At 41.7% G+C, this 15,469-nt stretch overlaps 1 protein-coding gene across 3 annotated transcripts in view; it reads left to right on the forward strand.

Annotated features, from left to right (window-relative positions):
* Positions 1-12,856: 12,856 nt before the first annotated feature.
* LOC140478991 (NACHT, LRR and PYD domains-containing protein 1a allele 5) overlaps positions 12,857-15,469 on the forward strand; it is a 90,774-nt gene continuing 88,161 nt past the window's right edge. The window contains exon 1 of one of the 3 annotated variants that reach the window (XR_011960916.1): positions 12,857-13,194. Coding sequence is in view for 1 of the 3 variants with exons in the window: in XM_072572730.1 (XP_072428831.1) it covers positions 13,238-13,404 (167 nt within the window). In the remaining 2 variants the exon portion in view is untranslated. The other 2 variants (XR_011960915.1, XM_072572730.1) reach the window with 2 other exon arrangements.

Raw genomic sequence — 15,469 nt, forward strand, 5'->3', positions numbered from 1 at the left:
AGCTTAGTATTTGTTGCAAGAACAATACTAGCTGCTGTGGTCCTCAATCTCATTGGTCATCATTGACCAATAGATCACTTTGTTTACCTTCCTTGATGGCTTGTATGGATGTGCTTCATCATCTGTTTCCTCACTGCTGAAGGGATAATGGCTTGTTTTCCTTTTTACAAGATTCAAAGTGGCTGTGACTTCATCACGGTATAATAAATATTTTCTCATCACAACAGGTGTGTCCTTCATAATTTCAGGCATATTGTGCTGAATTTCAATGAATTCTGTAAACTTCACATTCTATTTTTTGAATTCTCAAGTTCTCATAGGCAGTGCTGCTCTCAGCAACATGGCAGCTCGATACAGCTACTTTTCTTGCTTGTATGCAACTTCAAAATTATGTCTCTGTAAAATGAAGTAACATTTTTTGGAAAAGCTTTTGGAGCAGGTGGAGGTAGTGTTGAAGAAAGCTCTCGAGACTCGGACCTTGCGAACTGATTAGTTTATTACACGATATATCATGGGGAATTCACCGTCCTAACTGTGGCTCAGTGTTATTCCAAAGTACATCAGGATACTACAGGATTATATAGAGAAAACAGCTAGGAGCTGACCATTAATTACACAGTTGGGCATGCTTACAAGTTGGTACTAAATTAGAGGTTGGTCATTAAGTTCAAAACTAAAGCACTATTATGCATTCCACAAGTGGACAGATCAAGTGGTATCACCACCTGCTCTAGTTATACAGATTGCTAATACCAAGCGGAGATATCCCTAATTAGCTGAATGACCGTGAAGAGGCAATAACTAGAGAAGGAAGGGGACTAATTGGAAAGTCTATGTCAGCTTGACTAGTTCTACAGCCTGCGCTGATCATTCAGCAAAGGGAGGAGACACTATCTTGAGAAGGAAGATAAGGACAACCTTTCACATTACCTCATAGTAAGGAATGCATAGCCAGCAAAGTTCTGGCTGGGGACACAAAATGGAACTCTCAGCCAAATCAGGAAAATGGCTTCCAGGCAAATAATGTTAACTTTTCCCCAACAGGTAGTCTGAGCAAGATGTTTTGAAGTCTGGTGAGATTTGATGATCTCTTTGTTCCTTCCAAACAGATATTGATTAAAATGCTCCCAAGTAAAGACAACAGCCAGGCAGTCTTTCTCAATCTGTGTATTCACAGATTCACATTAAGGCCAGGAAGCAGATGCAAGTTTTCCTTGCTGTATAAGGGTTGCTCTAAGTCCTCCTCATTGGAAACTCTCTGCAAGGTAACCTCACCGATGATATTGGTAACCTCAGTACCGACATCATGAATTGTTTGATTTGAGTGAAATTTGCTTTTTGTTCTGTGCTGTAATATCACTGCACATTCTTGATAGTGACCCATGCATTTGGCTTCAATCAACTCCAATTCGATGTTTGTCTTGTTCTGTTTCAGGTTTGTTTGCCAAAACATCAGTATCTATCTGGTACTTCATTTTCACTTGACCCTCTCCTTCTGTAGTGATCATACAGTCACAAACAATTTATCAACTTCAGACCTGATGATCTGGACATACTTTCTTTTCTGTTGTGTGGTATTTTTCTGCAAATATTTCTTCCTGTTTTGTTCTTGTTCAGTCTAGAATGTCCCAGCATAATATTTAGCCTTTTATTTTGCACTTGAATCCTCTCCATATGAAAGCCAACATACTCTTTGTTTTCTACACCCCTTGCTGCACCTCAATGACTGGTGTACAGCAACACCCTGAGTTCATTGCACATCTTTTTCCAATCTATCATCATTCAAATAATAATCTGCCTTCCTGTTTTTGCTACCAAAATCGATAACCTCACATTTATCCAAGTTAAATTCATCTGCCACACATTATAGAATCATGGTTTTTACAAGGTGGAAAGTGGTACATTGTCTCTACTCAAGTCTCAAACATCTATCTGTTCTAATCTCATTTTGCAGTACTTGGGCATAAAAAGCATCCTACAAACCTTCTTAACTAACCTAATCTACCTGTAATGCTACCTTCAAGGATCTATGTACATGCACACCAAGACCCCTCTAATTCTCTGTACTACAATTTAACATCATCATTGAGAGGGTGGTACTGGAAAAGTACAGTAGGTCAGGCAGCATCTGAGGAGTAGGAAAGTTGATGTTTTGGGCAAAAGTCCTTCAACAGGAAGGGCTTTCCTGATGAAGGGCTTATGCCCAAAATGTCAATTCTCCTGCTCCTTGAATGCTGCCTGACCTGCTGTCCCAGCATTACTTTCTCAACGCTGATCTCCGGCATCTGCAGTCCTCACTTTCTCCTATGATTCACCATGCCTTGGTAGCCCTCCAAAATTGCATCACTTTACATCTGACAGGATTAAGTTCCATTTGCTACTGTTCAGCTCATCTAAGTAGCCCACTTGTACCATCCTATGGTCTAAGGCTTTCCCCCTTGCTATTTACCCCACCACCAAGTTTATCACCATGCATTAACTGATCATACTTCTACATTCACTTTCTAGACCATTAATGAGCATAACTAACAGCAAGAGAGCCAATATCAAATGCTGTGGTACACCATGGACACAGGCTTCCATTCACAGAAACACCCAACTATTGCCCTCTGCCTCCTACCCCTAAGCCAACTATAGCTACAATTTGACAAATTGCCCTGGATCCTTTGGTCTCAGCATCTTAACTGATCTATCATGCCAGACCTTGTCAAAGCCTTCCTGAAGGCCATTAGACTACATAAAGTGCACTGCCTTCATCTACATACCCAGTCACCCCCTCAAAAACTTCAGTCAAATTTATTAGATGTAATCGTCCCCTTACAAAACTAGATTGGGTGCCTTTACAATGCGGAAACAGGCCCTTTGGCCCAACATGTCCACACCCACCCTCCGAAGAGTAACCCCCATGGACAAATGCATCTAACACTATGGGCGATTTAACATGGTCAATTCACCTGATTTGCACCTCTTTTAGATTGTGGGAGGAAGCCAGAGCACCCAGAGGAAACCCACGCAGACATGGGGAGAATATGCAAACTCCACACAGATAGTCAACCAAGGCTGGAATTGAACCTGGGTCTCTGGAGTTATAAGGCAGCAGTGCTAACCATTGAACCACCATGCCACCCCCTTTTTTTTGTGATAATGCCAAATGGCTACTCTTTATGCGGATGATGTCCTTTTCTTTTTAACTGATCCAATGACAGCTTAATACAAGTGATTAATTTATTTGGTGTATTTTCAGGGTACAAAATTAATTTCATGAGATCAGAGGCCATGCCTGTGGAGGGTCTTACCAGTTTGTCCAGCTTTGGGGATGGAACCCGTTTCCCCTTTTGGTGGTCACAGAGATTTTTTGTACTTAAGCATTTTTATTACTCTGGTTTCTGATGAGTTATGTAAAGCCAATTATGTGCAGTTGTTAAAGAAGATTAGGCAGTACCTTTGGCGGTTGGAAGATCTTCCGATATCTTGGTTGGACAGAATAGTTGTGGTTAAGATGAATGTTCTTCCTTGCTTATTAGATCCCATGAGAATGCTCCCTTAGATGTTGCCAAGGCAAGCACTGCGGAGGCTTTATATCTGGCTCAGATCTTTTATTTAGCATCATAGGCGACCTCTTATTAAGCTGGATAAATTGCAGCTTTCACAAGAAAGGTGGGGGGGTGTCTAGATTTTCTGGACTTTAGGAAGTACCAACTGAGATCCTTGTTATTCTATGTGGCTGATTGGGCCTCTCTTGATCCGCGATCAATTTGGTGGGATATTGAGGCCTCTCAGGCAAAATACACCCTTATTAACCTGCTGTTTCTGGACAAAATGAGAACTATTACAGATCACTGTAAAAGTCTGATTGTCCTAAACACAGTCAAAGTTTGGAGGATGATGCAGCAGGGCAAGGGCAATTTACAAAAAATCTCTCCCTTCACTCCAATAGTGGGAATGTTGGAATTTCAGTCAGGTTTGATGGACTCAGGCTGTGGGAGTCCAGAGGAATCTCCTGTTTGGGAGACCTATTTGATGGGGAGGTCTAACAGCTGAATCAGAACTTTGGGCTACCTAGGAAGGATCTCTTTTAATATTTCCAAGTTAGAGACTTTGTACAAAAAAAAGACTACATTGATGGTTAATCCTCACAAATCGGACATGGAGAGGAGAGTGCCCCAGTCAGCGAGCATCTCCTCGGTTAGCACTCTCTATCACTTACTAGGTAATAGTGTGTTGAAGGACATGGAATGACTATATAAAATCTGGACTCAAGAGTTAGGGTTGGAAATCTCCTCAGAGATGTGGGAGGACATTTGGGAAAATGTTAGGAAGATCTCTATTTGTAATAGGACTCAGGCTATTCAATTGAATGTACTCCAAAGGGCCCACCTGGCAGCAGAACGGGTTTGTGAGGTTTAAGACAGGAGCGTCCTCAATGTGCCCCAAGCGTAAAACGGAGGTTGGTACATTTATTCATTATTTATGGACATACCACAAGATCTGCAAGTATCGAGTGCTTTGGCAAAGGTTTTGGGAACTGAGATTGGGTTAGAATCTGTGTCCCTCCTTTTGGGTTTTCCAAATCTTCCCTCCCTAGATGTAGATGGGAGGAAACTGTTTACTGTTTTTTCTTTCAGCACGAGGAAGAGCTGGGTATCGGAGAATCCCCCAGGACTCTCGAGCTGGCATAGGATAATTATGGAACACATCCCTCTGGACTTCTTTGCGAGTATTCTGGTGCAACAGAAAACCGAATTGTTCTATAGAACATGGTGGCCCTTTTTGCATTATATTGAGGTAGATGTATCAGCTATATTATCCAGGGCCTTTGTCTAGCCGTGGGGACTGTGCCTGTCGGTTTAGGGGCCCCGGGAGGAAGAATCCCGTATAAATACGGGTCTACTCACGATGGCTCCCAGTGTTGTGGAGCTGTGATGAGAGAGTGCTGAGTGTAGTAATTTATTTGATGTAACTTAAGCCACCTTGTTATAACTTGGTATAATTTTATTTTGTCTGTTTAGTTTTTTTTCTTCTTTCTTATTGGTTATTTATTGAACTGTAGTTTTTATAGGGTTTTAGATTAGATTAGGTTACAGTGTGGAAACAGGCCCTTCGGCCCAACAAGTCCACACCGACCCGCAACCCACCCATACCCCTAACCTAACACTACGGGCAATTTAGCACAGCCAATTCACCTGACCTGCACATCTTTGGACTGTGGGAGGAAACCGGAGCACCCGGAGGAAACCCACGCAGACACAGGGAGAACGTGCAAACTCCACACAGTCAGGTTTTAAAATATTTTTTGTTTTTTGGTAGTTTATGGAGTAGATTAGTAGTTTGTTTTTTCTTTTTGTTTTGTTGCTGCTATTATATTGTAGTTGTCATACTATTTTGTACTAGTTTTGTAATTTTGTAAAAAATCTAAAATCTTTTTTTCAATAAAAACGTTTAATAAAAAAAATGCCAACTGGCAATTTCTGATTTATTAGTTCTCGGACATTGTTTGAGGCATAATGCTGTACTCTGCACTTAATCACACTTCACAGTGAGAGGGGAAAAACTTTGGTCTAATAAAAACAATAAATATTAGGATGTAAGGAGAGTGTAAAATCATTATTTTTGAAATTGAAGTTAACTGGAAATGGTCAATATGATATACATGTCAAAATATTTTCCAAACTTAACTACACAAGAACAAAACAAATACTGTATTATATTGTGCCTTAGACTGTGGAACAATTTTAACCACAAGGGTGAGATAATATGAAAACAGAAGAAATCCAGTACAGCACTATTACCCAGAAAATGGTTCATGCTTACAATTATCTTACAGAGCTCAAGTTTCTTTGTAGAATATACATTATTGAAGAGCACAAAGTGTAAGGTACTTTTTAAAAAGCTGTCAAAAATAATTCTGTTTCATGAAACTCAGCTAATAGCAAAATCCCACAAGAGGTCCCAACTGCAAAGAAACCTGTTTCTCCAATATGGACAACTAGCAATTGTTTCAGGAAAACCTGATCCATTATACAAAAATGTCTTCAAATTACCACAGGTATTTTTATGAATAATTCAACAAAATAACACAAAAATGCAAACTTAATTCTGAGTTTGTTATTTGGACTGAGGTTGACACAACACTGGCAATCTCTAAATGTTCAGGAAAACAAAAGCAGAAATAAATTAAGTACATCAATCAATGGTGAAAGAAATGGAATGCAAATATAACATTTGCAGAAATCACAGTCCATAAGTACTGCTCATTCTACAAATTAAAAGGGATTACTAAAGTATAGGAAACGTCTTGAAAAGCAATTTGGAAACAGGCTCCTGGCATGTAGGGATCCTAAGCAGATGATTGTTTAAAGAACTAAAATGGCACATTTATTTAATGCAAACACAAGACAGAGCTTACACCTCATGCTCTAAATTCTCAAGTGGCCATACAAACTATAAGCACTTTTACGTATTCACTTCACAATGCTGGATTTACAGCTCAGCTGTTCAATCTGGATGACTTGCAAACAATGCCAAACTGATATTGGCAGATGTTCATCATTCATATCAAAGTCTCAATATATAGAACTTATTTAAAAAGTATAATATTTCAAATGATAGTCAGATCGATTTTTAGGAAGCATCATAATCATCATCGTCATCGTGTTTCTATTCACAGAAGCACCCAACTATCACCCTCTGCTTCCCACCTCTAAGCCAACTATAATTACAATTTGACAAATTGCCCTGGATCCTTTGGTCTCAGCTTCTTAGCTGATCTGTCATGCAGACCTTATCAAAATCTTACTGAAGGCCATTCGACTACATAAAGCGCACTGCCCTCATCTACATACCTATGCTGACTATCATTGACCTTCCAAATGAAGATAAATTCTGTCCCTCATTTGTTTCCAATATGTTCCATATCACAGATGTTAGACTTCTGATACCATATTTCATGCAACGTTTTCAATTGTTACTACTTCTAAAGTGAAAGCAAGTTACAAGGTCATGTGACTGTAGCAAATCACATGTGCACAGTTTCTCCAATGAGTAAAAGATGAACATGATAACTTTCCTTGTTCTATACTGTAACTGGTCAAAGAATATTGTTCTAGTGAGAATTTGGAATAGCCATTGTCTCAGTCATTTCATCTTCAATATGAAATGCTCCCTGCCCTATGATATCTGCAAACCTGAGTCCCCAAGCAGGACCTATTTCTTTTGTTTAAAATTTATAGATTTAGGAATTTCAGAGGAAGACTGGACGAGTTGTTATACTGCTTTGTTGTTCACATCTTCAAACATAAAAGTTCCTCATCAATAAAAGGTGCTTGCCCAATAGTAACTGATAATTCTATGACCCATTTCTAATCCATGGTTTTTATGAAGATGATTAAGATTCACTATCAGCTCTCCCTTTTTATTTTATGTCACCTGGGTGTTCACATATTTTGGTGGCCTACACCATTCTGCCATATGGACAACCTAATGTTGTCAATGATGTTTCTCTATGTGAATGAAAATGAAATGTGGGAGCTAATCACCTCTCTTCAGGGTAATCAATATTATTTTTAACTGAAAATCTTACGTTGCTACCATTTACAAATACTCAGAATCCATGTTTTTCAAACAAGTACTATGTTTGTTCCAGTTGTGAGATCGTGTTCAAATAATGACCAAAATTGGTGAGTGGTGAAAATAACCTCTTTTATTCAGCAATCACAGCACAAGTTCAAGGCAGCAATAAAATCCCAAAATACAGTTCTTACAAGGGTCCCTTTATATACAGTTCTTACATATATTAAAATTCCATTACGAAGGAGTTACATTGTCTTATCAAAAGTACACAAAGGCTTGAAAGGCTTCTATCCTGGGATGGGTTAAAACTTGCTAAAATGCTGGCTGCTACTTCTCATGGGATGAAGAGTGTCTGTCCAGTCTACTTGCATAATTAAGAGGTGTTACTCCTTTTGTCTTTTAAATTAGTATATGTTAGTAAAAATACTAGGTCTGTATGCTCTAAGTAAGTTAAAAATTGTATCTAAACATAATAAAAGAATAATGGATATTAAACTGATTACTGCAGCTGGATTGTGAGATTTATTTACTATTTGCCAGAATTAGTTTCACTCATTCACACAATTTCATGGAAGTGCTATTTTGTCAGTTAGTTTCCTGAAGGGATAATGACCCAATTAAAAGATATTTAACAAGTATTTAGTAACTGGAGATACTATTCAGGTCCGAGAAATGGTTTTTAAGGGCTGATTAATAATATAATGTTTCTTGGAGACTTGATGGGATGGTATTATTTACAGTATTGACACCTATTCAGGGGTAGCTAGGCCTAAACATTGCTTATACAAAAGGCTAATAAGGTGTGGGGTGATAAGGTGTGAAAATGCAGTAAAATATAGAAAGCAAATGAGTTAGTTAATAAAGATAACCTATAGCACAATATCTCACACTGTTTAAAAATGTATTTAAATAAAACAATAACAGTCCATACATGTATTCTTGCATTTAAATAACATATTAAACAAAAACCAACCACTCACTGACTGGAATCACAGTTTTGCGATATTCTAAATGAAACATTCACTGCAGATCTTGTGGTGAAAGCAAAACTTATTCCCTCTCTTTAACAAAGCAAAAACAAGTTCTATCAAAAGGTCATCAAACTCAAACTATATCTCTGTTTATCTCCACAGATGCTATCTGATCTGGTGAGTATTTCCAGCATTTTCTGTTTGCTGCTTCACAAAGAAAGACACACTTGAAGACAGAAACAGAAATTTCTGGAAAAATTCACCAGGTCTGGCAGCATCTGTGGAGAGAAAACAGATGGTTTGATTCCAGTGACACTTCTCCAGACCTGAAAGCAGGTAGGCAAAGGTGGTAGGAGCAAATTACTGCAGATGCTGGAATCCGTACTGACAACACAAAATGCTAGAAATCACAACGGGTCAGACAGCATCCATGGAGGGTGTGCAAGTTTCAAGTATAGATGATTCCTTATCAGAGATGGCGTGAAGTGTGGAAGTGGGAGCATTTATGCAGTAGGAGGTGGTGGAGTGCTGTGCGAGAAAGGGTGTTGATAATACAGATTAGGTGATTGTAATGTGAGAAAGGCAGAACACTGGTGTGTCTAGTTGTCAAAGTGGAAAGAACAGATGGTTCCACTGGAGGCAAAGGTGGTATTTTAAGTTGATCACAGCAGGTTCCTGATTGGGGGGTGGGGATGTGGGGTGGGGGGGGGGGGGGAGCGGAGAGAAGAACTAGATAAGTGATTAAGGCAACTATGAGTGAGAGATAATGAGTTGGCTTTTCTGAAAGCAACCATATCATGATAGGACCTGGGTGAGCGGATGGGTAAGAGACCTATGATTGAACATGATGCTGAGCCCCAATGGCTGCAATACCTCCAAGTGGAGATGCTGTTCTTCCAGCTTCAGCTGAGCCTGACTCGAGCACTGCAGCAGGCCCAAGACAGTAATGTTGACCCAAACACACTGTGTTGTGCTGAAGCGGCAGGCAACTTGGAATCATTTTTATTGACAGTATGTAGGTGTTCCGCAAAGCAGTCAGACAACTTGCATTTCATCTACCCTGTGTAGAGGAAACCACACTCTGAGCAGCCGAATACAATAGATTGAGTGAAGTTTACAGTGGAGCTGGAAAAGCACAGCAGGTCAGGCAGCATCTGAGGAGCTGATGAAAAACTTTTACCCGAAATGTCGATTTTCCTGCTCCTCAGATGCTGCCTGACCTGCTCTGCTTTTCCAGCACCACTCTAATCTTCAGCATCTGCAGTACCCACTTTCACCTAGACTGAGTGAAGTGTAGGCAAATCACTGCTTCACCTAGGTGTGTCTGCAGCCTTTTGTTTTATTCATTTGTGGAACTTGGGTGTCACTGGCTAGGCAAACATTTATCACCTGTCCCTAGTTGCCCTTGAGAAGGGGATGGTGAGTTGCCTTCTTGAACTGCTGCAGTCCACTTGCTGTGAATTGACCCTCAATGCTATTCGGGAGTGAGTTCCAGGATTTGAACCCAGAAACAGTGAAGGAACGGCGAAATATTTCAAAGTCAGGATGGTGAATGGCTTGGAAGAGAGCTTGGAGGTCATGGTGTTTCCAGTTATCTGTGCCCTTGTCCTTCTGGATGGGAGTGGTCATGGGTTTGGAAGGTACTGTCTGAGGATCTTTGATGAATTTCTGCAGTACACCATGTAGACACTGCTGCTCCTCAGTGGTGGAGGAAGTGGATGCTTGTGGATGTAATGACAATCAAATGGATTGCTTTGTCCTGGATGGTGCAAACTTCTTGAGTGTTGTTGGAGTTGCAGTCCTGCAGGCAACTAAGGAGTGTTCCATCACACTTTTGATTTGTAGATAGTGAACAAGCTTTGGGGAGATAGAAGGTGAGTTACTCACTGCAGTATTCCGAGCCTCTGACCTGCTCTTGTAGCCACTGTATTCACAAGACAAGTCCAGTTGAGCTTCTGGTCGATGGTAAACACCCAGATAGTATCTGCGTTGGGCCCACTTATGCCTGTCTCTTTGTGGAGTTCATGGAAAATTCCTCATTCCAATCCTAGTCAAGTCTCTTCCCACACTTTTTCTCCAGTAAGTGGAATACATCATGGGTGCTATTTCCCTCTCAGCTTTGGAAATGGAAAAATGTATCCATTCCAAATTTTGCCCTGGTCTCACCTTCACTTAGTCCATCTCTGACTCCTCCCTTCCTCGATATGTTTCCATTTCTGGGGATAGGCTGGCCACTGATGGATGTGGGTCTTAGATGGTGAGGGAGGAGGTAGACAGGCAAGTGTTGCACGTTCTGTGAATGCATGGGAAGGTGCCATGGGGTGTGGGAAGATGTTTGGAGCAGAGGAGGAATAGACAAGAAAGAGGAGGGGAGGGAAATATGTGTCTGGTGGTGGCATCCAACTGGAGGTGGTGGTAGCAATAATCGTTAGGATCTAGAGGCTGGTGGGGTGGAAAGTGGGGGGGAAGAGAAGGGATGAGGGCAGAAGGGTGGAAGATGGGTCAGATATAGCTAAGGACCCGAATAACTATGTTGGTAGGGACAGATCTCAGTTAGAGTCATAGAGTCATAGAGATGTACAGCATGGAAACAGACTCTTCAGTCCAACCTGACCATGCTGACCAGATATCCCAACCCAATCTAGTCCCACTTGCCAGCACCTGGCCCATATCCCTCCAAACCCTACCTATTCGTATACTGATCCAAATGCCTCTTAAATGTTGCAATTGTACCAGCCTCCACCACTTCCTCTGGCAGCTCATTCCATATACGTACCACCCACTGCGTGAAAAAGTTGCCCCTTAGGTCTCTTTTATATCTTTCCCCTCTCACCCTAAACCTATGCCCTCTAGTTCTGGACTCCATGATCCCAGGGAAAAGACTTTGTCTATCTATCCTATCCATGCCCCTCATCATTTTGAAAACCTCTGTAAGGTCACCTCTCAGCCTCTGACGCTCCAGGGAGAACAGCCCCAGCCTGTTCAGCCTCTCACTATAGCTCAAATCCTCCAACCCTGGCAACATCCTTGTACATCTTTTCTGAACCCTTTCAAGTTTCACAACATCTTTCCGATAGGAAGGAGACCAGAATTGTATGCAATATTCCAACAGTGCCCTAACCAATGTCCTGTACAGACGCAACATGACCTCCCAACTCCCGTACTCAATACTCTGACCAATAAAGGAAAGCATACCAAACGCCTTCTTCACTATCCTATCTACCTGTAACTCCACCTTCAAGGAGCTATGAACCTGCACTCCAAGGTCTCTTTGTTCAGCAACACTCACTAGCACCTTACCATTAAGTGTATAAGTCCTGCTAAGATTTGCTTTCCCAAAATGCAGCACCTTGCATTTATCTGAATTAAACTCTATCTGGCACTTCTCAGCCCATTGGCCCATCTGGTCCAGATCCTGTTGTACTCTGAGGTAACCCTCTTCGCTGTTCACTACATCTCCAATTTTAGTGTCATCTGCAAACTTACTAACTGTACTTCTTATGTTCACATCCAAATCATTTATGTAAATGAGAAAAAGTAGAGGACCCAGCACCGATCCTTGTGGCACTCCACTGGTAACGGGCCTCCAGTCTGAAAGACAACCGTCCACCACCACCCTCTGTCTTCTACCTTTGAACCAGTTCTTGAGAAAAAAAGATAGTCAATTCTGAGGCCCCTCTGTGGAATATAGCATCATTAGAACAGATGCAACAGAGAAATTAGCAGAATGGGATATAGCCCATAGAGGATGCGGAGGTGCCGGTGTTGGACTGGGGTGGACAAAGTTAAAAATCACACAACACCAGGTTATAGTCCAACAAGTTTATTTGAAGATATAAGCTTTCAAAGCATTGCTCCTTCGTCAGGTAGCTGATGATGGAGGCACTGCTCTGAAAGCTTGTGCTTGCAAATAAACCTGGGTGTTGTGTGATTTTTGACTTTGTCCTGACAAGAAGCGGGGTGTGAGGATGCATAGCCCTGGTAACTGTGGGAGTTGGTGAGTTTGTATTGAATACAGGTGGCCAGCCTGTCCACAGAAATGGATACATGTTGAGGAAGGTAGGAGTCGGAGATGGACATGGGGAAGGTGTGAACAGGATAAACATTGGAATTAATACATTTTCGAATTCCGAAGCTGCGAGGGAAACAGCACCCATGATGTATTCTATTTGCCGGAGAAAGAGTATGGGAAGGGACCCGACGAGGATTGGAGTAGGAATTTTCCATGAACTCCACAAAGAGACAGGCAGAAATAGAACCATGCGGGTACACCTTTGACCTTTTGAACACAGTGCATCTTTCCTTCAAGTCGGACACTGGTGGCTCCTGGCTCAGAATGCAATTTATACCCATTGGAGTTAAAGCTCTCCTCGATCCTTGCGCTCAACAGCCTCGCAGCATTCCTACTCAGCTCCGTTTCCTTGTATTCAAAATGCACTGGCTTTGTTCCAGCACTTCATGCTCTCTGCTTCCTGCCGATTCAATAGCAGCACTTTCTCTGTCCACCCCCTCTCTTTGTACGGTTCCAATTGTCCTCACTGGAAGAGGAGTTCAACTTCCTTCCCGCCACCCGCTTTTAAAAAAACACCGAAGGCTTGTCCACTACATGGAGAGAGATGGTTGCAGACTGCTCTGTTGAAGAAATGCAAGCCAGGTCAGTGAGGAGTTAGCTTTAGAGAGAATACAAGCTAAGTCCCATGTGCGTATGTGTGTATTGCGCTCATCGTTTAAAAAAAACAGTTGAATACAGTATAGTTGTTTACAATTACATCAGCATGTGCCAGGTCATAGTGAAATGCTTAGATATGCCTCCGAAAGGTGGCTGTTTTAGGGACTGCCGAGGTTATTTTTTCTCTTTGTTTGGGTAAGTTCCTGTTTCCATTGTTATTGTTTTGGTAACTCAACGTGGTGTGTCTTAGACACTGTCCTTGGCGCCATGTTTTTCGAACAAAGACTTGTTTTTAATCCTGCAATCAGTGGTCGTAATTAGCAAAAAAAAACCCCTTAAAATAACTCGGGTCTACGCTGCGACGAGGGCAGAGGACTTTATGAGCAAAAAGACGTGTACGGTTCCCCCCAGGAACTCCTTTGTTGAATGCAATGCGCTTGGAAGCTCACCTGGAGGACAGGTGATGAGCCCCTATTTACAGTGTAATGTGCATTAGAGACTGGTGCTGAGCTGAGGGTGGGCAGTGCCCTTCCTGAACCTGGCAGAGAGTCCAGGTATGCGAATGGCCACAAGAGGAGAAATGGAACTAAATCGCTTGGAATCCTGACAATGACAATTCACAGCTACAGTCTGGAAGGCGCTGTAGATATTTCATACTCTCTCTCTGCAAGTGTTTCTCACTGTCACTGCTATTAAATGCAATCGCTTAATTATTCTGTTCAGAATCGCTGATTTCCGCTAAAGAAACGATCGCCGGCTGTGACACCTATTTGCATGGCTGGTTGCCAATAGTTCACCGTAGAACTATATTTTAAAATTAGCTTTCAGATTGGAAACCTGACGTGCCCGTACCTGAATAATTCCCAGAACGCTGCAGCTGAGCTGCTTTTGTAATGTTGAAAACGATCGTGAATGATGGAAAGACATACTGCTGTCGGTCTGTATTTGCAAGCAAGGTACAAGTACGCATAATTCAGTGGAAAACCACAGGGCCGTCACAGGTCAAGAAGTATCAGAGAATCAGTAGAGCTGCAGCACTTATCCCCATGGTTCTCGAGTTTCCATGCTCGAATTGGTTTGGCCGCTTTTAGAATACTGTGTACAGTTCTGGGCGCCACATTACCAAAAGGATGTGGACGCTTTGGAGAGGGTGCAGAGAAGGTTTATGAGGGTGTTGCCTGGTATGGAAGGTGCTAGCTATGAAGAGAGATTGAGTAGGTTAGGTTTATTTTCACTAGAAAAAAGATTGGGGGGTGGGGGTGGGGCTGACTGACGTTTACAAAATCATGAAGGGTATAGACAGGGTAGATAGAGACAAGTTCTTTCCCAGGGTGAAGGATTCAAAAATGAGTGGTCATGCTTTTAAAGTGAGAGGTGGAAAGTTTAAGGGGGATACACGCGGCCAAGTACTTCACACAGAGGGTGGTGGGTATTTGGAACGCATTGCCAGCAGGGGTGGTAGAGGCAGGCATGGTGGATTCATTTAAGATGCGTCTGGACAGATGCATGAGTAGGTGGGAGCAGAGGGATACAGATGCTTAGGAATTGACCGATAGGTTTAGACAATACATTTAGATCGGCTCAGGCATGGAGGGCCGAAGGGCCTGTCCCTGGGCTATAAATTTTCTTTGTTCTTTGAATTGCTTTTACTGAACAGTGGATTCATCAATTTGCTATGAAGGTTGCTGCATTTTAGTTGTGGAAGTTATAAGAAGCAACGACACAGCTTCTAATAACAACAAACAAGAATCCATATATAATAGACTGGCTTTAAAAAATCTGAAAAAGACTTCCATTGAAGCTAGTGGTGAGCATTTAAGGGTAGGCACCTTGATGCATCCCTTTTGTTCAGCTTCATATAATAGGCAAATTCAAAGCACAGCAAGACAGTGCCAAATCAAATAGTTTGCTGGGATATAATACCTGGGCAATATAATACAGAATGAAAGTGCAATGCAATTGCATAATATCATGGTTGGGTTTCCTGTAGAAACCTATAAAAACGATTCAAGGAGAGTTGCTGGATTGACACCTAGTTTAAAAGTCCAGAATTACAAGAAAGACATACTGAACTAGAAATAAAAAAAAACAAAATTGATGGTGAAACTCAGCAGGTTAGGCACCATCTGTGGAGAGAAGGCAGAGTTCACGTTTTGTGTTTGGTGACTCTTCATCAGAACTGATCGCAGTTAGGAAAAACTGGTGTGGGCAGGGAAGGGGGGGCAGGCAGATAGGTGGAATGAGACAAAAACAGAAATTG

This window comes from Chiloscyllium punctatum, chromosome 6 (assembly GCF_047496795.1).
Source record: "Chiloscyllium punctatum isolate Juve2018m chromosome 6, sChiPun1.3, whole genome shotgun sequence".
NCBI lineage: Eukaryota > Metazoa > Chordata > Chondrichthyes > Orectolobiformes > Hemiscylliidae > Chiloscyllium > Chiloscyllium punctatum.